We start from the raw sequence: 23775 nt of genomic DNA, 5'->3' as shown, positions 1-23775 counted from the left end.
CTTCCTTTAAAATTTTAGGAGGCACTTTTTTCTAACAGACCAAAATACGCCCAAAATCTAGTGTGTGGCACTGATCTATGCACTAGCCTGATCATATTTGATCATATTCTGCCTTTTTTGAATTGTTTTGTTTTTGTTTTTATCTTTTTTTCTTTTTTCTTTTTTTTCTTTTTCTCTTTCTTTTTTCTTTCTTTCCCTTTCCTTTCCCCTGGTTTCAGGTCTTTTCTGATTTGTATACAGTATATTTGCTGGGGACGTTGTAAACCTGTTAGCCTTTTGTTCTCTCATTCATCTATTCTCCTCTGGACAAAATGACAAGACGAAAGAAATCACCTCAGCAAAAAGAACAAGAGGTAGTACCGTCTGCCAGGGACCTACTCAATACGGACATTAGTACGATGTCAGACCTAGAGTTCAGAATCATGACTTTAAAGATACTAGCTGGGCTTGAAAAAAGCGTGGAAGTTATTAGAGAAACCCTTTCTGGAGAAATAAAAGAACTAAAATCTAACCAAATCGAAATCAAAAAGGCTATTGATGAGGTGCAATCAAAAATGGGGGCACTGAATGCTAGGATAAATGAGGCAGAAGAGAGAATCAGCGATATAGAAGACCAAATGATGGAAAATAAAGAGGCTGAGAAAAAGAGAGAGAAACAACTACAGGATCACGAGGGCAGAATTCGAGAGATAAGTGATACGATAAGACGAAACAACATTAGAATAATTGGGATCCCAGAAGAAGAAGAGAGAGAGAGAGGGGCAGAAGGTATATTGGAGCAAATTATAGCAGAGAACTTCCCTAATGTGAGGAAGGAAACAGGCATCAAAATCCAGGAGGCACAGAGAACCCCTCTCAAAATCAATAAAAATAGGTCAACACCCCGACATCTAATAGTAAAACTTATGAGTCTCAGAGACAAAGAGAAAATCCTGAAAGCAGCTCGGGAGAAGAGATATGTAACCTACAATGGTAGAAACATTAGATTGGCAACAGACCTATCCACAGAGACCTGGCAGGCCAGAAAGGACTGGCAAGATATCTTCAGAGCACTAAACGAGAAAAATATGCAGCCAAGAATACTATATCCAGCTAGGCTATCATTGAAAATAGAAGGAGAGATAAAAAGCTTCCAGAACAAACAAAAACTAAAGGAATTTGCAAACACGAAACCAGCCCTCCAAGAAATATTGAGAGGGGTCCTCTAAGCAAAGAGAGAACCTAAAAGCAGCAAAGAGCAGAAACGAACACAGACAACAGACAGTTAACAGTCACCTTACAGGTAATACAATGGCACTAAATTCATACCTTTCAATAGTTACCCTGAATGTAAATGGGCTCAATGCCCCAATCAAAAGACACAGGCTATCAGATTGGATTAAAAAACAAGACCCATCCATATGCTGTCTGCAAGAGACTCATTTTACACCCAAAGACACCCCCAGATTGAAAGTGAGGGGGTGGAAAACCATTTACCATGCTAATGGACACCAAAAGAAAGCTGGGGTGGCAATCCTTATATCAGACAAACTAGATTTTAAAACAAAGACTGTAATAAGAGATGAGGAAGGACACTATATCCTACTTAAAGGGTCTATCCAACAAGAAGATCTAACAATTGTAAATATCTATGCCCCTAACATGGGAGCAGCCAATTATATAAGGCAATTAATAACAAAAGCAAAGAAACACATTGACAACAATACAATAATAGTGGGGGACTTTAACACCCCCCTGACTGAAATGGACAGATCATCTAAGCAAAAGATCAACAAGGAAATAAAGACTTTAAATGACACACTGGACCAAATGGACTTCACAGACATATTCAGAACATTCCATCCCAAAGCAACGGAATACACATTCTTCTCTAGTGCCCATGGAACATTCTCCAGAATTGATCACATCCTAGGTCACAAATCAGGTCTCAACCGGTACCAAAAGATTGGGATCATTCCCTGCATATTTTCAGACCACAATGCTTTGAAACTAGAACTCAACCACAAGAGGAAAGTTGGAAAGAACTCAAATACATGGAGGCTAAAGAGCATCCTACTAAAGAATGAATGGGTCAACCAAGAAATTAAAGAAGAATTAAAAAAATTCATGGAAACCAATGAAAATGAAAACACAACTGTTCAAAATCTTTGGGATACAGCAAAGGCAGTCCTGAGAGGAAAGTATATAGCAATACAAGCCTTTCTCAAGAAACAAGAAAGGTCTCAAATACACAACCTAACCCTACACCTAAAGGAGCTGGAGAAAGAACAACAAAGAAAGCCTAAACCCAGCAGGAGAAGAGAAATCATAAAGATCAGAGCAGAAATCAATGAACTAGAAACCAAAAGAACAGTAGAACAGATCAACGAAACTAGGAGCTGGTTCTTTGAAAGAATTAACAAGATTGATAAACCCCTGGCCAGACTGATCAAAAAGAAAAGAGAAATGACCCAAATCAACAAAATCATGAATGAAAGAGGAGAGATCACAAGCAACACCAAAGAAATACAAACAATTATAAGAACATATTATGAGCAACTCTATGCCAGCAAATTAGATAACCTGGAAGAAATGGGTGCATTCCTAGAGAAGTATCAACTACCAAAATTGAACCAGGAAGAAATAGAAAACCTGAACAGACCTATAACCACTAAGGAAATTGAAACAGTCATAAAAAATCTCCCAAGAAACAAAAGCCCAGGGCCAGATGGCTTCCCAGGGGAATTCTATCAGACATTTCAAGAAGAATTAATACCTATTCTCCTGAAACTGTTCCAAAAAATAGAAATGGAAGGGAAACTTCCAAACTCATTTTATGAGGCCAGCATTACCTTGATCCCAAAACCAGACAAAGACCCCATCAAAAAAGAGAATTACAGACCAATATCCTTGATGAACATGGATGCAAAAATTCTCACCAAAATACTAGCCAATAGGATCCAACAGTACATTAAAAGGATTATTCACCACGACCAAGTGGGATTTATCCCTGGGCTGCAAGGCTGGTTCAACATCCGCAAATCAATCAACGTGATACAATACATTAACAAAAGAAAGAACAAGAATCATATGATCCTCTCAATAGATGCAGAAAAAGCATTTGACAAAGTGCAACATCCTTTCTTGATCAAAACTCTTCAGAGTATAGGGATAGAGGGTACATACCTCAATATCATAAAAGCCATCTACGAAAAACCTACAGCGAATATCATTCTCAATGGGGAAAGGCTGAGAGCTTTTCCCCTAAGGTCAGGAACGCGGCAGGGATGTCCACTCTCACCACTGCTATTCAACATAGTATTAGAAGTCCTAGCCACAGCAATCAGACAACAAAAAGAAATCAAAGGCATCCAAATCGGCAAAGAGGAAGTCAAACTCTCACTCTTTGCAGATGATATGATACTGTATGTGGAAAACCCAAAAGACTCCACCCCAAAACTGCTAGAACTCATACAGGAATTCAGTAAAGTAGCAGGATATAAAATCAATGCACAGAAATCAGTGGCATTCCTATACACCAACAACAAGACAGAAGAGAGACAAATCAAGGAGTCGATCCCATTTACAATTGCACCCAAAACCATTAGATACCTAGGAATAAATCTAACCAAAGAGGCAAAGGATCTGTACTCAGAAAACTATAAAATACTCAGGAAAGAAATTGAAGAAGACACAAAGAAATGGAAAAACGTTCCATGCTCATGGATTGGGAGAATCAACATTGTGAAGATGTCAATGCTACCTAGAGCAATCTACACATTCAATGCAATCCCCATCAAAATACCATCCACTTTTTTCAAAGAAATGGAACAAATAATCCTAAAATTTGTATGGAACCAGAAGAGACCCAGAATAGCCAGAGGAATACTGAAAAAGAAAAGCAAAGCTGGCGGCATCACAATTCCGGACTTCCAGCTCTATTACAAAGCTGTCATCATCAAGACAGTATGGTACTGGCACAAAAACAGACACATAGATCAATGGAACAGAATTGAGAGCCCAGAAATGGACCCTCAACTCTATGGTCAACTTATTTTTGACAAAGCAGGAAAGAATGTCCAATGGCAAAAAGACAGTCTCTTCAACAAATGGTGTTGGGAAAATTGGACAGCCACATGCAGAAGAATGAAACTGGACCATTTCCTTACACCACACACAAAAATAGACTCCAAATGGTTGAAAGACCTAAACGTGAGACAGGAGTCCATCCAAATCCTAAAGGAGAACACAGGTAGCAACCTTTTCGACCTTAGCCGCAGCAACTTCTTCCTAGAAACATCGCCAAAGGCACGGGAAGCCAGGGCAAAAATGAACTATTGGGATTTCATCAAGATAAAAAGCTTCTGCACAGCAAAAGAAACAGTCCACAAAACCAAAAGACAACCGACAGAATGGGAGAAAATATTTGCAAATGACATATCAGATAAAGGGCTGGTATCCAAAATCTATAAAGAACTTATCAAACTCAACACCCAAAGAACAAATAATCCAATCAAGAAATGGGCAGAAGACATGAACAGACATTTCTCCAAAGAAGACATCCAAATGGCCAACAGGCACATGAAAAAGTGCTCAACATCGCTTGGCATCAGGGAAATCCAAATCAAAACCTCAATGAGATACCACCTCACACCCGTCAGAATGGCTAAAATTAACAAGTCAGGGAACGACAGATGTTGGCGGGGATGTGGAGAAAGGGGAACCCTCCTACACTGTTGGTGGGAATGCAAGCTGGTGCAACCCCTCTGGAAAACAGTATGGAGGTTCCTCAAACAGTTGAAATTAGAGCTACCGTTCGATCCAGCAATTGCACTACTGGGTATTTACCACAAAGATACAAATGTAGGGACCCGAAGGGGTACGTGTACCCCAATGTTTATAGCAGCAATGTCCACCATAGCCAAACTGTGGAAAGAGCCAAGATGCCCATCGACAGATGAATGGATAAAGAAGATGTGGTATATATACACAATGGAATATTATGCAGCCATCAAAAGGAATGAGATCTTGCCATTTGCAACGACGTGGATGGAACTGGAGGGTGTTATGCTGAGTGAAATAAGTCAATCAGAGAAAGACATGTATCACATGACCTCACTGATATGAGGAATTCTTAATCTCAGGAAAGAAACTGAGTGTTACTGGAGTGGTTGGGGGTGGGAGGGATGGGGTGGCTGGGTGATAGATATTGGGGAGGGTATGTGCTACGGTGAGCGCTGTGAATTGTGCAAGACTGTTGAATCACAGATCTGTACTTCTGAAACAAATAACGCAACATATTTTAAGAAAAAAGAAAAGAAGATAATAGAAGAGGAAGAAAAGGGGAGTATGTCAGAGGGGGAGACGAACCATGAGAGATGATGGACTCTGAAAAACAAACTGAGGGTTCTAGAGGGGAGGGGGGTGGGGGGATGGGTTAGCCTGGTGATGGGTATTGAGGAGGGCACGTTCTGCATGGAGCACTGGGTGTTATGAACAAACAATGAATCATGGAACACTGCACCGAGAACTAGTGATGTAATATATGGTGATTAACATAACAATAAAAAATTAAAAAAAAAAAAAAAAAAAAAAAAAAAAGAATGTTAACAGGAAATTTGCAGAAAAGAAAAAGTGGAACAGGCCCAAGATATATAAAATGATGCTCAACTCCACTGGTAAGTCAGGGATGCCTATTAAGACCACTGCAAGATCCCACATTGCATCCATCAGATTTGTCAACATTTTCTGGAAGTCTGATAATGGCAAGTGTTTTTGAGAATATGGTAAAATGCAAGCTCTCCTACACTGCCAATGGGAACTTGGCTTCCTTCCCACTTTGATGAGCAAGTATCAGCATCGGGTACTGATGAAGATACATGGATTCTAAGAATTAATGATATTCACCCTAGAGAATCTCCCAGATGTGACTTAGGGCAACAGGAAATAGGTTTATGCAAACCAGGCTTCCTGGAGGAAGAAACCATAAATGTTCCTCAATAAAATAATGAATTAATAAACTACATTCCTATAGTGGAATAGCATAATAGTTAAAATTAATTAACTAGACCCACACGTAGAAACAAGGATACATTTAAAGGTATAATATTGGTTGCGAATAGCCATTGGCCAAAGATGCATACAGTATGATATGATTTATGTACTATTTTAAATATACAGGGGTCCATCCATACCAAGGACCAGTAAACTTTTTTCTGTAAAGGGCCAGATAGTAAATACTTTGCCCTTTTGGCTCTCTTGCACCCACTCAACTCTGCCATTATAGCCTGAAAGCAGCCACAGACAATATGTAAATGAACAAGCATAGCTGTATTTCAATAAAACTTCATTTACAGAAACAGGTGACGGGCTGGATTTAGCCCTCAAGCCTTAGTTTGCTGAATCCTGATCTATACCACATGAAAATAGATTTGGTATTGATATCTACCTTTTGAGATAGAACCTGCTCCTGGAGAAAGGGAGAAAAATGGGATCAGGGAGAAACATTCTATGCACAGCATAGAATTAATCTGCACTGCAACATCCTAAGGATATAATTTTTAAAAAGTACTAAAGTAAATATGGTGCAATGTGGACATTTATTACATTTTGATCTGTGTAAGTTACACTATTCTCTGTATTTCTATGTATAAGAGAAATACGTAATAGTGAAAGAAAAGAAAGGTAAAATAAAGACATTGAAATATTAAAGCAACATAAATGAGAACAATGGGAAGGAGAAATGTCTGCAAGAATTCTATTTCTTCCAGAAGACTCTGTCTCTGTCTGTACACCCTCTTACAGTGACAAGTTAAACCAAGAAGTTAAGAGGTGTGAATGCCAATGGGAGAAATTTCTCTCTGTTCTCAGAACTAGTCATCATGGTTGAACTGCTGCGTGATTGGCATTTGGATCTAGGGCAAGCGTCGAGCATGTTGTGATTGAATCTCTCTTTACATTGGTTAAGGCAAGTGTGAATAGAAATTGTGACCTACCTCTATCAAAGTTCCAAGACTTTAGACCTACATTTTGTGACTGACCTCACCCCCTCTCCATTTTATCTCCCCTAATGTCATCCTTACAACATGTTGTTAAGGTGTTTACTTCATAAACTCCATAGTTTGCTTCATCATCATAGTACAACGGTAAGGTGTATAGATCCCAGCAGCAAACGTCTTGGGTTCAAATCTCAGGTGTGCCTATAATGAGCTGTGTGACCCTATGCCAGTTAGTGAATGCCTCTGTTCCTCAGCTTTCTCGTTTATACAAATGGGGTGCTAACTACTGGGTATTTACCCCAAAGATACAAATGTAGGGATCCGAAGGGGTACGTGCACCCTGATGTTTATAGCAGCAATGTCCACAATAGCCAAACTGTGGAAAGAGCCAAGATGTCCAACGACAGATGAATGGACAAAGAAGATGTGGTATATATACCCAATGGAATATTATGCAGTCATAAAAAGAAATGAGATCTTGCCATTTGCAATGACATGGATGGAACTGGAGGGTGTTATGCTGAGTGAAATAAGTCAATCAGAGAAAGACATGTATCATATGACCTTGCTGATATGAGGAATTTTTAACCTCAGGAAACAAACTGAGGGTTGCTGGAGTGGTGGGGGGTGGGAGGGATGGGGTGGCTGGATGATAGACATTGGGGAGGGTATGTGCTATGATGAGCGCTGTGAATTGTGCAAGACTGTTGAATCACAGATCTGTACTTCTGAAACAAATAATGCAATATATGTTAAGAAAAAAAAAAGAAGAAGAAGATAGCAAGAGGGGAAGAATGAAGGGGAGTAAGTTGGAGGGGGAGACGAACCATGAAAGACGATGGACTCTGAAAAACAAACTGGGGTTTCTAGAGGGGAGGGGGATGGGGGGATGGGTTAGCCTGGTGATGGGTATTAAAGAGGGCACGTTCTGCGTGGAGCACTGGGTGTTATGCACAAACAATGAATCATGGAACACTACATCAAAAACTAATGATGTAATGTATGGTGATTAACATAACAATAAAAAATTTTTTTAAATAAGCAAATGGGGTGCTAATAACAGAATTTATCTCGTAGAGTAGTTGTGAGTATTCAACAAATACCTAGAACAATGACTAGCCCCTCATAAGTGCTGAGTCCATGTTTTATACAGAATACAGTGAGGTGGATTTACTTATCTTTTTTATCTTGTTGAACTGTATTAGCCTCCCTAAAATTTTCTAGAACAAAATGACAGAGTACACAGTATCTGAGAGTACAGGGTTTGGAGCCCAAGAAACCAGTGATTTAATCCCAAATTGTGAATTTTTTCAGCTCTGAGAATATAAATAAATCTTATAAGTGCTTTGAAACTTGGAATCCTCCTCTGTAAAATGAGGTTAATAACAGTACCTAATTCCTAGAGAATTGTTGTAAGAACTAATGAAGTGATCAGATGCAAAGGACTTAGGTCAGTGCAGAGTAAACACTCAATACCTCTGAGAGTAATTGACAATTGTGAAACAATTGTTGGCGGTATTAAGCAAACACATAAATCCTGTGCCAAGAATGGTGGAACTGAAATGGCTTTAGAAATAAAAGTGTGTTGACTTTTCAACCTGGTAGGAAAACTTGGGATCTATAATGGTGTCAAGCCCGGCATCTCAGTAAGTGTGCCCTCATCCATGTGGTGAGGGAATTGCACAAACGATCTTGCAGATGTTAAGGCACAAACATGTGCCCTTGAACTCCAGATGAAATTCCATGGAAGTTGACCTTCAGATATGTTTTCTCTCGTTCAGGTCCCTGTTATCCCCTGTGTGCAAAAAGATTGATCATAAAACAGAAAATGTCATTTAAGAAGCTTCAGGGTTGAAATAGTAAAAGCAGAGCCAAGCTTAGTGGTAATCATCAGAATCTTGTCTATCAAAGTAGAAAAACCAACCCTCCAGATTGAAATAAGAAGCTGTCCTTCCAGTGCCAAACTCACCAGGGCAGAGCATTGGATGTATGAGAATCCTGCCAGGATGGGATTGGTCTATCCTGCCGCAAAGCATATGCCATAATCTCTGGATGAGCCGAGGCTACTTTAAGAGGCTCTGGCCACAGTTTTTTAGCCATGTTGTTCTTAATGCAGCTGTGAGAGCCTATTTTCAAACAAATAACCAAAATAAGTTCTTTATTTACTTGGGGCTCAAGCAGACAAAGATTAGAATAATGTTTCCTAAACCAGGCCCTGGCACACCTTGCTACTCAAAATGCTGTTCCTGGCCCAGCAGCATGCTCAAACAAACGTTAATATGCAAAAAAAAAAAAAAAAAAAAACAAGGGTTTCCTGAAAAATACGTGGATTCTGAGTCCAAAGACCTGGTGTGGAGCTTAAAGTCCTTCATTTCTACCAAACTTTCCATCAGTGCTGCAAGTCTAGTCTAGATCCTTGCTGCTCCTAGCATGGTTCAGCAGAATTCACTTGGGATGCACATTCTCTGTCCCCTCTCTAGACTTCCTGAATCATCATCTGCATTTCAGCAAGACCCTCCAGGCCCTCCAGCCCCCAGCAGTTTCTATGTACATGAAAGATTCAGAAGCACTGCTCTAGAACATATGGGAATCCATTCCCTCAAGGCTTTGGTTGCACAATGTACCCAAAAGTCCTGAGATATATTATCCTGCTAAGGTCAACTCTAGAGGGCTCTGCCTGTGTCCCTTCCAGTCCTTTTCCACTTTCATACACAGTGCTTTCACTTCCAACAGCCAGGACCCTTGTCTCTTTGTTTTTTTGTTTTTTTTTTAAGATTTTATTTGTTTATTTGAGAGAGAGAGAGCACGAGAGGGAAGAGAGTCAGAGGGAGAAGCAGACTCCCCGCTGAGCAGGGAGCCCGATACGGGACTCGATCCCAGGACTCCAGGATCATGACCTGAGCCGAAGGCAGTCGCTTAACCAACTGAGCCACCCAGGCGTCCCCTTGTCTCTTTGTTGGCTGCTTCCTCTGGATCTGGAAACCCCTTTGCCTAGTACCAAGGAGACCAGGAAGTGCCTGGGGATTCCATCCCCTCCAGTAGCCCTTAACCAAGAATAACAGACACAGGCATTACCACACTACAGCTCCCTTGTTCTTCATCAAAAACTCAACTTTGACATGTGGTCTATATCAGGATGGAGAAAACCAAAGTTACCATCTGCCTTCTTCCTTCTTCCTTCAACCCTTCTACCCCCAATCCTGCTCAGTCCCATATAAAGTTGCCAGAAAACCCTTCATAAGAAACCCTTCTTCATAAATCCTTGTCTCAGGGTCTGCTTCTGGGGAAACCAAAGTAAGACACATGTTGTTTTAGCTCAGTGTGATATAGACTGAGACCAGTACCCAACCAAGAGTTGGGTGATTTCTAAAGTTCCCTTGATCATTGCATTAGTCCCTGAATCTTTGATGTAGCCTGGGTCAGATCTTTTGAACATCTCAAAAGGCTGCAGGAAGCCAGTGGATTCTAGGAATTCCACACTTGGAAATTTAGATGCTCACATTCTGAGAATGTGATGAAAATAAATTACACTTGACTTGCTGAATGAGCTAACTGTGGCTGTATGGTGAAGGTGGTGATGATGCTGTCCTTCAACTGGTTTGATAAAGGACCCATAAAAAGAGCTAAAGATCTAGAAGACCTGACCAAATGCTACAGCCACAGCCACCAGCTACCTGTGGCTGACTGAGTACCTGGAAGGTTGCCAATGCCAACTGAGATGGGCTGTTAAGTGTAAAACCCATACCTCACTTTAAGACTAGGCACATAAAAAGAATACAAAATATCTCAATTTTTTGTTGATTACATGATTAGTAATGTTTACAAAATATTAGCTAAAAATATATATATTAAAATTAGTTTCACCTGTTTACTTCTACTTTTTTAATGTGGCTACTAGGAAGTTTTAAATTATATATGTAGCTCACATGGTATTTCTATTGGGCTGGGTATAATAGAGACATTACCTTTTGACCTAAAAGGTCAGACCCAGTTTAAATTTCCCCAACTCTTCATAATGCCTTCACTGTACCTATTTCAGGTGTGGAATTGACCCCCAGTAAACATACAAAGTGGTAAAGTTCCCATCGAGGTAGGAATGTCTAAAGTTTGACCCTTAGCTAAGAAACTATTATACCAGAAACATATTATAAAAACCAGAGCTAGTAGTTACTCTTAGTTTAGAATGATCAGACTTGAGGAAATTTATTTTAAAGCTGTTAAAATGTTATTCCAATGCTTCTGTGCTTATACATAGTGTGGTGGTCAGTTCTTTTGCTTCACTCACAAGTACTCTGTGCTGTGATCTTCCAAGCCCTTCACCAATAGGGTATAGGGGTCAAAGCCCCCAAAATTCTCTCCTAAACTGGGACAGCTTCTTAACTGAGTTCCTTCTTTTTGGTTTCTCAGCTTCAACTCCATCCTCCAAATGGCCACCAGGCAATCTCCCTAACACACAATCTGGCCTCAGCTCTCCTCATCTCTCACCCTAAAAATGGGCCTTCAGTAATTTCACATTTCTTGCCAAGTTATCTCCGGATACCTCAACAGACTTAAATGCTCTCCATACTCTGCCCCCAACTCTACTTTTCTCATTGCAACTCACCTTCTTTTTTCCAATTCCTGTTAGACTCCTCCCCATTCCCTCTGAGTCCTACTATGTGTGCTTACCTCTGGTTTTTCTCCCAGTTTTCTTTGCTTAGAATTCCCTCTTCCCTCCTTCAGCACTCTATACCCCAAGTCCTACCTCAAATGTCACTGTGTTACATGATGGTATATTATCAGTGCCTTAAGTCAGGATGCAAAACACAGAAGGCCAACAAAACAACAGCAGAAATAATACAATGAGATGGAAAAGCTGTTGAATTAAAAAACATGGTTTCTTAGCTCTCATGTCTTCTCTTAAAGAATGGGGGGTGGGCAAGATGTTAATTTTGTGTTCAAAACCATCACTCAAAATGGAACTTCAACTTTCTGTGTGGATTTGCTCTTTTCCATTTTCTTGGAAGCCAAGTGAGATCACTGGTGAGTGGTTTGAGGTAGGGATTAAGATTAGGGGAGTAGTGAGCGACTGACATAATTGGGAGAGTGTGACATTGTGACTGCAAACGGTTTCAAGAACTTCTAGAACTGTAATTAACATTTAAAGATTCCCTGGTATAGCTGCTTTGGCTTGAGTAGTAAAGCAAGATTACATCTGCAGGTGTATTGAAAATATATTTGACTAAATTTTCAACTTTTCTATAACTCTTTATCTCTTTATAATCTAGGAAAGTAGTAAAAAATACTTGGTTACTGAAAGGCAATCTGCCAGGTCCCTATAAATAGGGATTTTTAAAAGCAGACAAAATTTTGTTTATGTGTAAAGAACATTTCCTTAGAAAGGAGCAGTAACTCGGGGACTTGAATTTAATCATGTCATTTTTACAAAAGAAAGAAAGAAAGATCGAGGGAGGGAAGGAAGAAAGGAAGGAAGGAAGGAATGGAGGGAAGGAGGGAGGGAAGGAGAGAAAGAGAGAAAGAGAGAAAGAGAGAAAGAGAGAAAGAAAGAGAGAAAGAAAGAAAGAAAGAAAGAAAGAAAGAAAGAAAGAAAGAAAGAAAGAAAGAAAGAAAGAAAAGAAAGAAGAAGAAAGAAAGAAAGAAAGAAAGAAAGAAAGAAAGAAAGAAAGAAAGAAAGAAAGAAAGAAAGAAAGAGAAAGAAAGAAAGAAAAAAAAAAAATCCTTTAGGCATACAGATTGAACTAATTTGCCCTTCCTGGTAGCCTAGCTAAAAACATGTGTCTAATGACTGGAGAGTATTTAAGCTAATGCAAGTGTGATTTACATCTTTCAGGAATGGACAAATGAGGTTTTCAGTTTGGCAACAAACCTGCTGGCCCAAAACATGTCAAGAGATGCATTTCTGGAAAAAGCGTAAGTAGCTCTAATTTTATTACTAAGGGTGTTGCTTCTTCTGAGTCAGTTTCCTTTCTCCTTTGTGAGTCTTTTGTTTATGCTGCACTGGCTTCGCACATTGATAAACATAAACTTCCCTTTGGGATTTGTTAGAGAACTGATACCTCCACTGTTTGGAATTGGAAAACTTCCAAGACAGATCGCTATTTTCCTCCGAGCTGCACATCCATGTTAGGCTGAGTTCCTCTGAATGTCAGTGTCTTTGACACGCTATAAGGAGACACGTCCAAATCCCAGCAGCTGTGCTCAGAACCAAAAATTATTAATTTCAGAGAGCCCTCTGCTTCTACATAGGCCTGTGTCATATCAATTATTAATCTGACAAAGGGAAAGAAGAACATACGGTACTCATTTCTCTCCAGTCTTAGATCTCTGATAGATGCTATAATAACTTCCCTGCCTACCTAAATCAATAGGCTGATGTCCCGATTCCTGCCCTTAGACCATCACAGAAAGTGTTAGTAAGAAAAGAGAAAAAGATGTGGAGGGAGGCACAGAGTGAAAAGGAGAAGGAAAGAGAAGCAAAACAGGATTACCCAATCACTCTGGAATTACACAGTCTTTCTAAAAATAATCTGACCAAGGAAAATAATGATTTTTGCCAGATGAGCAGCAAGGAGAGCTGTATGCGTTCACTTTGGAAGCTATGGATGACCAGGAGGTTTGGAAGCCTTGAAATCAAAACCACAAGTGGAAACATTACTAGTCCTCTATTTTATTACATTTCTCTTTTTCCTCTTCTTCTGTAAGACATACCCATCGTTCGAGACCTAAGACTCCAGCCTACATTTCTTTCTTACTCTTCTGTGAATTCCTTTTACTGTTAGTACTCCATAGGTCTTCACTTAAATGTTTTTTTCATGTGATCATCTCCTCTTTGGTTTGTCACCTTGAGGACCCTTCTAATGCCTCCCCCTACCCCCTTCCTTTCTTCTTTCTTTTTACTGACTTTGATCTTACCATCCTTCAACTAACAGACGTTTCTAGAACATCTGTTGTGTCAGATAATATTAGTGGAAGGGGACACAGAGATGAAGAAGACGTCTTATCTGAAACGTCTCATGTTATAGCCAGTAAACCTCTATTTGGCAAATCATTATTGATTGCAAATGTCCCTTTCCAACAGGTGTCTCCCTACAAATAGCTGCTATGGACATTCTAGAACATGCCTTTTGATGAATCCATTATAAGCCTTTCTGCTACCTATACATCTGGATGGGGGATTGATGGGTCATATGCAGTTTCCTAAAGTGGTAATCCCAATCCACACACCCATCAGCAGCGTTTGAAATTTCTGTTGCTCTGTCTCTCTATCCACATGTCCAAAAGCAGTCGAAGAGATAAATGCAGTAGTTATACTGACACAATCAAATACTTTGCAACGAGAGTGAATGATCCACAGCTATAAGCAAAAAATGAGGATGGATATCAAAAACATAATATGGAACGAAAGAAGCCAGACACAAAAGGATGTGATTCCGTTTATATAAAGTGCAAAACCGGCCAAAAAGAAATGTATGTTGTTTGAAGTCGGAGTAATGGCTCCCTTTGTGGGCCTGGCTCTGGAAAGGGGCATGAGAGAGGCTTTTGGGATGCTGCTAAAGGGAGAAGTTTCTATTTCTTGATTTGAGTGCTGACTGCAGAGACCTGGACAGTTTGTTGAGATTCAGCAACCAGTACATACGCATGAACCCTTTTCTATATATTTTATTCTTTAATAGACAGCTTTTTAAAGATTAAACACTTTCTTTTCTGCTTCTCCAACAGCTATACTAAGCTTAAGCTGCAAGTCACTCCAGAAGGGCGCATTCCTCTCAAAAAGTAAGCTACGGGAGCATTTCCCAGTCAGTGTTCATGTTCTTTTCTCAAAGATTTGACTCTGTGCCATGGCTGTGTTTTGTTTCTCCACTGGCCCAAGTGGGAGCCTGAGAATGCATGGTAACCCCGTTCTCCCTCCCCCGCCATGTTCACATCAATGCAGCTGGTTTCCCCATAAAGATTTTACTGTGGCATCATTTTCAAGAAACAACAAAGCAGGAAGAGGGGGGAAGGGGTGGGGGAAACTTACTGTTAAACCCAAAAGGCCTTTAAGATTCAGATCGGTTCGAGGAATGGCAATTGGGCGACCTCAGTGCCACTTTCTACCAAGATGATGCTAGCCTTGAAGGAGGGGCTGCAAACTCAAATGTCCACAGAAACCAGTCAGGGAATTTATGGGACGAAGCAAGCCAGGAGCCCGAAGAGCTGGAGTGAAACCCCATCTGGAGGAGACAATGACAATTCAACTCTACCATATTCCTTATGGGACTGGTGGGCTCTGGATGCTAGATTTTGTCATGTTTTGATAGAACCCATAAATTCAAATTCTTATATTCAATTCTATTTTTAATATAATACTTAAACTCTATTTGTCAATAAATTGACCACTTTTTCATTGAAGTATAGCTGATACACATAAATTTTCTTTTTTAGAATGCATCCTTAATCTTTACCCTTTGATCTACTAGCTACTCTTAGGCTCTTGTTCATTGCAATGTTAAATTATTATTAATAATAGTAGTAATTACTTGTTTCTTAATAATATTAATAATGTAAACCTTTAGAGCAATAGGTAGCAGCAAGGAGAGCGAGTTATCAAGGATGTATTTTAGGCTTACTCTTAGAGGCTATTTAGGACAATGTTTTTTAATTGGGTCATCACCTTTGCCTCAAGATGTTGATTTTATATTAACATCTTCATTTTAAAAAGCACATACATAGACCTTTTAGAACCTATATGCAGATGCATGGAGCGGTGGATATTTTGAATGACAAAAGTGTTTGATTCAATGGGATACTGTCGGTTGGTGTCATCTATAAACCTGTGATCCATAACTCACTGTTGTGATTTCACTTCACAGCATATACCGCTTGTTCTCAGCAGACCGGAAGCGAGTTGAAACTGCTTTAGAGGCTTGTAGTCTTCCATCTTCAAGGGTGAGCATGTTGCTTTTCTAAAATTAGCACTACTAAATAGCTGTGAATAATTATACTGAAATATAACTTGCCCCCATATTACCCAAACACTTTTTTAAATTAAGAAGACCATAGGATTCACTTGTTAATATTTACAATGTATGGGGCCACCATAATTATATTTTCTTTCATTCCCATAAACCCAATATGTTGATCTAGAAAGACCCTTGTTCTTTGTAAATAATGATTTTTAAGAACCATCTGATATAAAAAGGTATTGACCAAAATGTATTATTGTTAAGAATTTAAACTTCTCCTTAATAACAAATCCTTTGTTGATGTCCCTGGAGACGTTAGCTAATAATTGTGGATTGTGGTTAGGAAGATATTTGAAATATCCATTTCATCACATTCCATCCTTTTTAAATGTCTGGTTTTAAGAGGTATAAGTTAATATGCAATTAACATGGTAACACATGTTTAGACATAATTATATTGACATATTCTGCAGGGCTGTGCTCACAAAGTTTTTGCTGGGAGGAGTGCAGGTTCAGTTTGGAGACCCCCTAATTTGCTCATATGGTGGTAAAGTGGATGAGAGGAAAACCACGTATCATGCTTTTTTTTTAGGCCCAACACATTGGAGGCACCCATATATGTTGCCCACACAAATTAATTTGCCTTCATTTCAATGCATTTCTATATAACTGGCTCTAAAATTGTTTGTTACCATCGTTTCTAGGAGATCGGAGTCTGTTGTATAAAACATTTTTCTCAGGCTATATGCAGAACTCGTCTCTCTATTGCAAATTATTTTTATCCTAGTATCTAAGCAACAAGTAAGCTCTTTCCCAAGGATAACACTTACACTATAGGGAGAAACTTTGAGCCTCTTGGAACACTCTGGCAATGTTCAAGTTGCATTGAATGAAGTTAAGAAGCCATTGCTAAACTTATCATTAGGTTATGAAAAAGTATTGAGTGTTATTATTAAATTTGTCAGCCCATTCTTGTTGTGAATACTTTTCAGGAAAGTGAAGTTTATTAAGGACTTTGGTAGGTAATGGAAAGAAATGAAAGAGTGCTCCCCCACTCTGAGTTTCCTGTTATAGGTGGAAAAGGCTGGTGATGCTGCCAACACCGGACAGAGCCCCGGAGAGACTCCCCCAAACAATTTAACCTTCACTTTCATAAGCAAAATAAAATGACCAAACTTATTATTGCTCTTTCTTAGATGCTCTGGGGTAGGACAGATATGCCAGTTAAGGTCTATCATTTGCTCAACAAATATTTCTTGAACTCTTACTACCTGCCCTCAGGACTGAGAATGGGGTAGTGAACAAAATATAGTCCCAAGATTCAAGGACCACAGAGTTTCTGGGGGCTCTCCTTAAACATGTGGACCAACACAAGTGTAAGTGGGGGGGGGTGGGGAGTAGTGCCATGAGCAAAAGGAATAGAGGGCTGCCATTGCGAATAAGAGAGGATCATTCCAGAAAAAGAAAACAATGTGTGCAAAGCCCTGAGGCTGGAAAGAATTTACCGGTCTGAGTAACAAAAAAGACCTCTGAATTTAAGCATAAAAAGGAAGCTTGAGAGATGAATTTAGAAAGACATGAAAAGAATTTCTTTTCCTCTGCAATTGCTCCTGATTTTACCTTTACTGGATAACATCTTATGAATATAATGACCAAAAATTTTAACGTATTATAAATCTAGCTAGGGGAAGAAAGAATAGAAGATGAAGCTGACTAGAAAATCAAATCCATTAACCAATTCTCTGTAAATTGCAGTTTGCTAAACAATTGGATTCTGACAATTCAGTCAGTAAATATAAACTGAGTTTTTACAACCCACTGTGTCTATTATAGGTTCATGCTTTCAGACCAATATCAACTGGAGACATTCTTAAAAGAAAATAAGATTCAAATAACAGGAGTTATGTTTAAATTGAAAAAAAATATATCTTTAGTAAATTAGATGCTATGATAATTTTCTGAAAACAAATTGGAGATTTTTAAAAAAACAGAATCAACCTCCATCATGAAGTCTTGATAGATCATTATTTTTTTTTAAAGATTTTATTTATTTATTTGAGAGAGAGAGAATGAGAGAGAGAGAGCACGAGAGGGAAGAGGGTCAGAGGGAGAAGCAGATTCCCTGCTGAGCAGGGAGCCCGATGCGGGACTCGATCCCGGGACTCCAGGATCATGACCTGAGCCGAAGGCAGTCGCTTAACCAACTGAGCCACCCAGGCACCCGATAGATCATTATTCATAGTAAAGTATACTTTACTTGGAGGACTGACAACTTGTAGAATTAGGATGCTTTCTAAAGATCTAAAAACCAAAGATAATTTCAGAGCTAGGAAGTAAATGTTTCCCTAAACTGCCTATATTTTAAATCCTTGTTGTAATTTCAAATCTACAGAACAGAGGTTCTAGAAAATATCCACTAATTAGCAAAAAGATTCTGAATACACTGACAAGAGGTGTTTTAAACACTCCACAGAAGAAAAGGTTACATAAATGGTAGATAGCACTGTATATCTGGGAGCCTCATTTCATAGCCAGTGGTCGTTCAGACTAGATTGTATTGTGTTCTGTAAATAGATACATTACCAGAAACACTGGATATCCTGTTGAGATTTTTTAAACATTATCTTTGTGCACATTGTTAGGGATAATTAATGCACTTGAAGATGTATCCTGGCCAACACGATCTGCTGGAATAACACATTCCTTTAGAGGGTACTCCTTTAGAGATTACAGTTGCTTGCCAAAGTTACCTTAATTGTTAAAAAGTAGCACTGTATCTAAAAAGAGAGACAAAGCAATTACTGTCCTTCTATTAATAATCCAAACATATTTTCCAGGGAGACCTTCGGAGACCTTTCCATATTCAGAAAATTACCATTTTACCCACAAATTTTCTGAGAACTGAAAGTAGTTTACTTGTACCAAATTCCTTTTGATTTCAGGCTTATTAACTTGAAAATAGCTCAGTGACATTTGGAGTTGTATGATAGTCATTGCATAGCACTGGCACTTTAATGAACAAGATAGGAATAAATCCATGGACAGTTGTCCCCAGAACAACACAGATTTTTAAATCGCACAGGTCCACTTATATGTGGATTTTTTCAGGAAATACAGTACAGTACTGTAAATGTATTTTCTCTTCCTTATGATTTTCTTAATAACATTTTCTTTTCTCTAGGCTATGTTATTCTAAGAATACCATATAGAATATATATCATATACAAAATCTGTGTTAATTGACTACTGATGTTATCAGTAAGGCTCCCAGTCAACAGTAGGCTATTAGTAAAGTTTTTGAGGAATCAAAAGTTATACCTAGATTTTTAACTGTGTGGCAGAGGGTCAGCACCCCCAAACCTCTGCATTGTTCAAGGGTCAGGTGTATTTGCTTTAAATAATAAAGTTGTTATAGTTATGAACTTATATGTAATACCAAGGAAAACAGTGATTATTTTGGATTTAAAGAATACCATAGAGGGCACATAGATGGCTCAGTTGCTTAAACACCCAACTCTTGTTTTCTGCTCAGGTCATGATTTCAGGGTCGTGAGATCAAGCCCTGCATTGGGCCCAGCACTCAGCACAGTCTGCTTGAGATTCTCTCTCTCTCCCCCTCTGTCTCTCTCCCTGCTTATGCTCTCTCAAATAAATAAATAAATAAATAAATAAAATGTTTTAAAAAAAGAGTACCACAGATTTTACTGAAGAATACAATAAATAAAACGTAAAAAAACTTCTCCCAGGATGACTACAGTATGTTGCCTTTCTCCTATGCCATACACTCAGAATATAAATCAGAAATACAATCATTTATGTAACTGTGACTCCTAAAACCACTAATATCAAAATTCTATCTTTAAACCACACTAAGAATTTGGTGTATTATGAGTAATTTTACTTGTAATTATTTCATGTACTCTATGGCCAACTCATTTTTTGCCTTACAGATTTAGAACAAAAATACTGAGAATAAGTTGATGTGAACATTTAGTTTGTTGGATTATAGTGTGAGTTATGGAATCAAACAACATAGATTCAAAACCATAGCAGCTCCATACACAAATACTTGGGACCTTAGACAAGTTTTATAAGCTGCCATGTCCCTAATGTTTGCATCTGAAAAGGGTCACAACCACATAGAGTTGACATGGGATCAAATGAAAACATATAAACTCCGCATGTGTGGCACACAGTAAGTGCTCAGTAAATCTTAAACATTTTCCTCTGAGTATTTTTCATTTGCATATATGTGGGGTTTTTTTCTCTTTCTTATTTTTAATTTAGCATGTAGATATGTCATAACTAGGTCTGTGGAATCTGGAAATACAAATGCCATCAGTACTACCATCAAATTTTAAAAGAATCTTTTCCCTTTTGGGATTCTTTGTATCCAAGCATGGAATTGAAGCAACTTCATTTTTATTTTTTTATTTTTATTTTTTTTTAAGATTTTATTTATTCATTTGTGAGAGAGACGGAGAGAGAACAAGCAGGGGGAGAGGCAGAGGGAGAGGGAGAAGCAGACTCCCCACTGAGCAAGGAGACCAATGCAGAACTCGATCCCAGGACCCTGGGATCATGACCTGAGCCGAAGGCTGACGCTTAACCATCTGAGCCACCCAGACGCCCAGAAGCAACTTCATTTTTAAAGTTTGCCAATACTTTGTAGTTTCTGGAATAAATGGGCCCGATTCAGACTATAATACCCTTCTTAATTGTCCCTCCAAAAATTTCTGATAACAATAGCAACAAATAATCACTGATGATCTGTTTTGTATTGGAAGCATGATGTGGTGAGCCAAGTCTTAGAATACAAGACAAAAAACCTAAGATCAGGTCCCATGTCCTGGGTTCACCCGCAGATGTTGATTGGGTAACTATTATATGCCTGGCAGCATGTTTGGGACACAAAGGAATTAAAGAAGAGATAGTCACTTCACTCAAAAACTCACAGTCTAGAACCATGAGAGACGATGGACTCTGAAAAACAAACTGAAGGTTCTAGAGGGGAGGGGGGTGGGGGGATGGGTTAGCCTGGTGATGGGTATTAAAGAGGGCACGTTCTGCATGGAGCACTGGGTGTTATGCACAAATAATGAATCATGGAACACTACATCAAAAACTAATGATGTGATGTATGGTGATTAACATAACAATAAAAAATTTAAAGAAAAAAACCTCACAGCCTAGTAGAAAATCAGAAATATAAAAAATATGGGGGAAACTGTGTGATAGATATTATAATAAAAGTATATAAATGCCAATTCTGAACACAAAAGAAGACTGTGCCATCTTTAGCTAGTGTGGTCAGGAAGGATTACAGAAGAGTATCTGAACATTGAGTATGATCTTTAGAGTGTTGGATTGGGGGCTTCCTCCTGCTCAGATAGGATACAATGAATCTGTTCCATCCACTTCACCAAATCATGAGATCCAGGAAAAGAAAATATTTAAATGAGATTTGTGAATTTCAGCCTTGTTAAAAATGTAAGGAATTAGGACTTGTTAATAGATTTTCCACAAATACCTCCCCTATACTTTAAGTTCAGCTTTTAACGATGCTCATTTTAACTCATGTCTCCAAAAATATTTCTTCTCCTATTTTCCTACACTGACCCCAAAGGCTTTAGGATATCCTCATCAGTCAAGTTGGGCAAAGAAAAATGAGACAAAGAAAATCAGCTGTATTGAAGTGGTTTCTTTTCTATGTGCTAACATCTAACTGGCAATGAGAATAATATTGTGTTTATTTAGATTATCTCATTGATTTTTCCTCTTTAATAAGAAGTCCTAATTCACAGCTGGTAAATAACCAACAGAGTTTTAGGAAAGCATACTGTTCTATGAAATTATGTGTATGGAATCTTATATAAATGACTTCAGTTGAATCTGATATCCTATGGGAATTCTGTTCTATCAACTTCCACCTTTCTCATAAATTACATTTATTTATTTCTTAGATGTTTATTGTGGACTTACTGTACGTTACACACTGGAGATCTAGAAGTTAACAAGCAACACACAGGTCCTAGCTTGCGTAGTTCTGCGTGTTAGCAAGAAACAAACATACAACTGGGAGCACAATACAGTTAGAGTGTTGAAATACCACACCGGTGAAATGTAACAGTAGCTCAGAATGGAAGACAAAACCCAGTTCAGGAAGAAGAGGTTTTAAACTAACACAAGAAGAGAGAAAAAAATAAAAGCTCAGTAAGACCCATGTATAATGATCCTAAATTGGACCACTGCTATGTAATGGACCTTGCTATGTATAGTGCTACAGGTGTTGTTTGGTTATCTCAAAATTCTGTTTTTGCAAAATAGACTTTATTCCTGCTGTATAAATGGATTTAGTAAAGGAAATATTATTTTATTCATTCATTCCACAAATATGAGACTCCTGCTGTTTGCCAAGTGGTGAGTTAAGTTCTCTTATCTGTTAGCAGGCAGGGTACAATTTCAGAGAACAATTTTAGGTATTTCTATAAAAGTACCTTTCAAAACATATGCATATGGTAAAAGGAAGGGGTTTTTTTTTGTTGGGTTTTCTTTTTTTTTTGGTTTAAGGGCTTAAAAATAAAAATAATTATATAAACACATACCTGAAATAGGAAAACAGCATGGAGAATGTCTTTCCTGTTAACAAAGGCTTGAATACATGCTTCCGGTTTCCATGGCAGCCCGAATAAACAGAAAAATAAGTCACAGAAATGACTTTTTATATCAATGACTTGCTTCCCAAACAGTAAGACCAAGAGGAATCAGTGAGAAATAATGACTAGTGCTGTCCTACTTACAAAAACTGTTCTACAATTTATCAGATTACTTAAACCGGAAGGAACATTGTTTGGAGAAAAAAAAAGATACAAAATTGGAATTTATGTTTTCATTTTGAAAATGTCTATTTCCAGGTCCTTTGCTCTTTAAAAAAAAATCATTCAAACATCTGCTAAATAGCACATAAACAATGTGAAAATTCTTCGTGCCACTGTACACTGAAAAATGGTTAAAATGGTCATTTTTATGGTATGTGTATTTTATAATGATCATTTAAAAAGATTAAAACTAAAAAAGAGAAAAACAACCTAAAAGAAATCTGCTATACAGACCTTGGTTTTGCTAGGCCTAACTTACTTAGTAAATATACTTTAAAAATCACCTTAACATCCTTTTAGACGCAGAAAACTCTTAAGCTTAAATGATAATGAAAAAGCAACAGAAAGTACGGCTTTTGATTCCTCAAAGCCAGTGTCCAAATGAACTCTACAGCTGTCCTCATAGATATTTTCTGAATGTTTACCCTGACCTCTTGGAGAAAGAGGAAGGGAGAGAGAAACATGAAAAGAGTTGGGGGGAAGCTGTAAGCTAGGGAAAGAAAAAGACATTTCACTGACCCTGTTGCTTTATTTCCCAGAACGATTCAATACCTCAAGAAGATTTCACTCCAGAAGTGTACAGAGTTTTCCTGAACAACCTTTGCCCTCGACCTGAAATTGATAACATCTTTTCCGAATTGTAAGAGAACAACACAGCATTTTAACCCACTCTTTTTCAGCTTGCAGGGGTGCTCGGGGTGGCTCTAGCAGGATTTTGAGCAATAGAGGGAGACAGAACTCTTTGGGCACTGTGAATGACAACAATGCTTCTGTGTCATTTGTTGGAGACAATCAACATTCCTACCTGTGAAGTGCAACCACTGCTTTTAATGAGTGGATGTTTGCTATGATTTGTTGCTGGGTGTTGGTGTTTTAGTATCCCCTGGGGGCTCTGTGTGGTTTGAAGATTATGGCTAGAATAGAGCATCTTGGCTCCGTGGAGGTAGACTCATGATGCAGGAAGAACTCTGACCA

At 38.5% G+C, this 23775-nt stretch overlaps 1 protein-coding gene across 7 annotated transcripts in view; it reads left to right on the top strand.

Moving 5' to 3' along the window:
* PLCB1 (phospholipase C beta 1) overlaps positions 1–23775 on the top strand; it is a 714547-nt gene that overhangs the window by 487632 nt on the left and 203140 nt on the right. For all 7 annotated transcript variants that reach the window (XM_027621223.2, XM_027621225.2, XM_027621224.2 and 4 more), the window contains exons 5-8: positions 12808–12887; positions 14697–14750; positions 15830–15905; positions 23340–23440. In XM_027621223.2, coding sequence (XP_027477024.1) covers positions 12808–12887; positions 14697–14750; positions 15830–15905; positions 23340–23440 — 311 coding nt within the window. The remainder of the gene's footprint in view (positions 1–12807; positions 12888–14696; positions 14751–15829; positions 15906–23339; positions 23441–23775) is intronic.

This window comes from Zalophus californianus, chromosome 8, assembly GCF_009762305.2.
Source record: "Zalophus californianus isolate mZalCal1 chromosome 8, mZalCal1.pri.v2, whole genome shotgun sequence".
Taxonomy (NCBI): domain Eukaryota; kingdom Metazoa; phylum Chordata; class Mammalia; order Carnivora; family Otariidae; genus Zalophus; species Zalophus californianus.
This window is presented reverse-complemented; position numbering and strand designations above follow the sequence as displayed.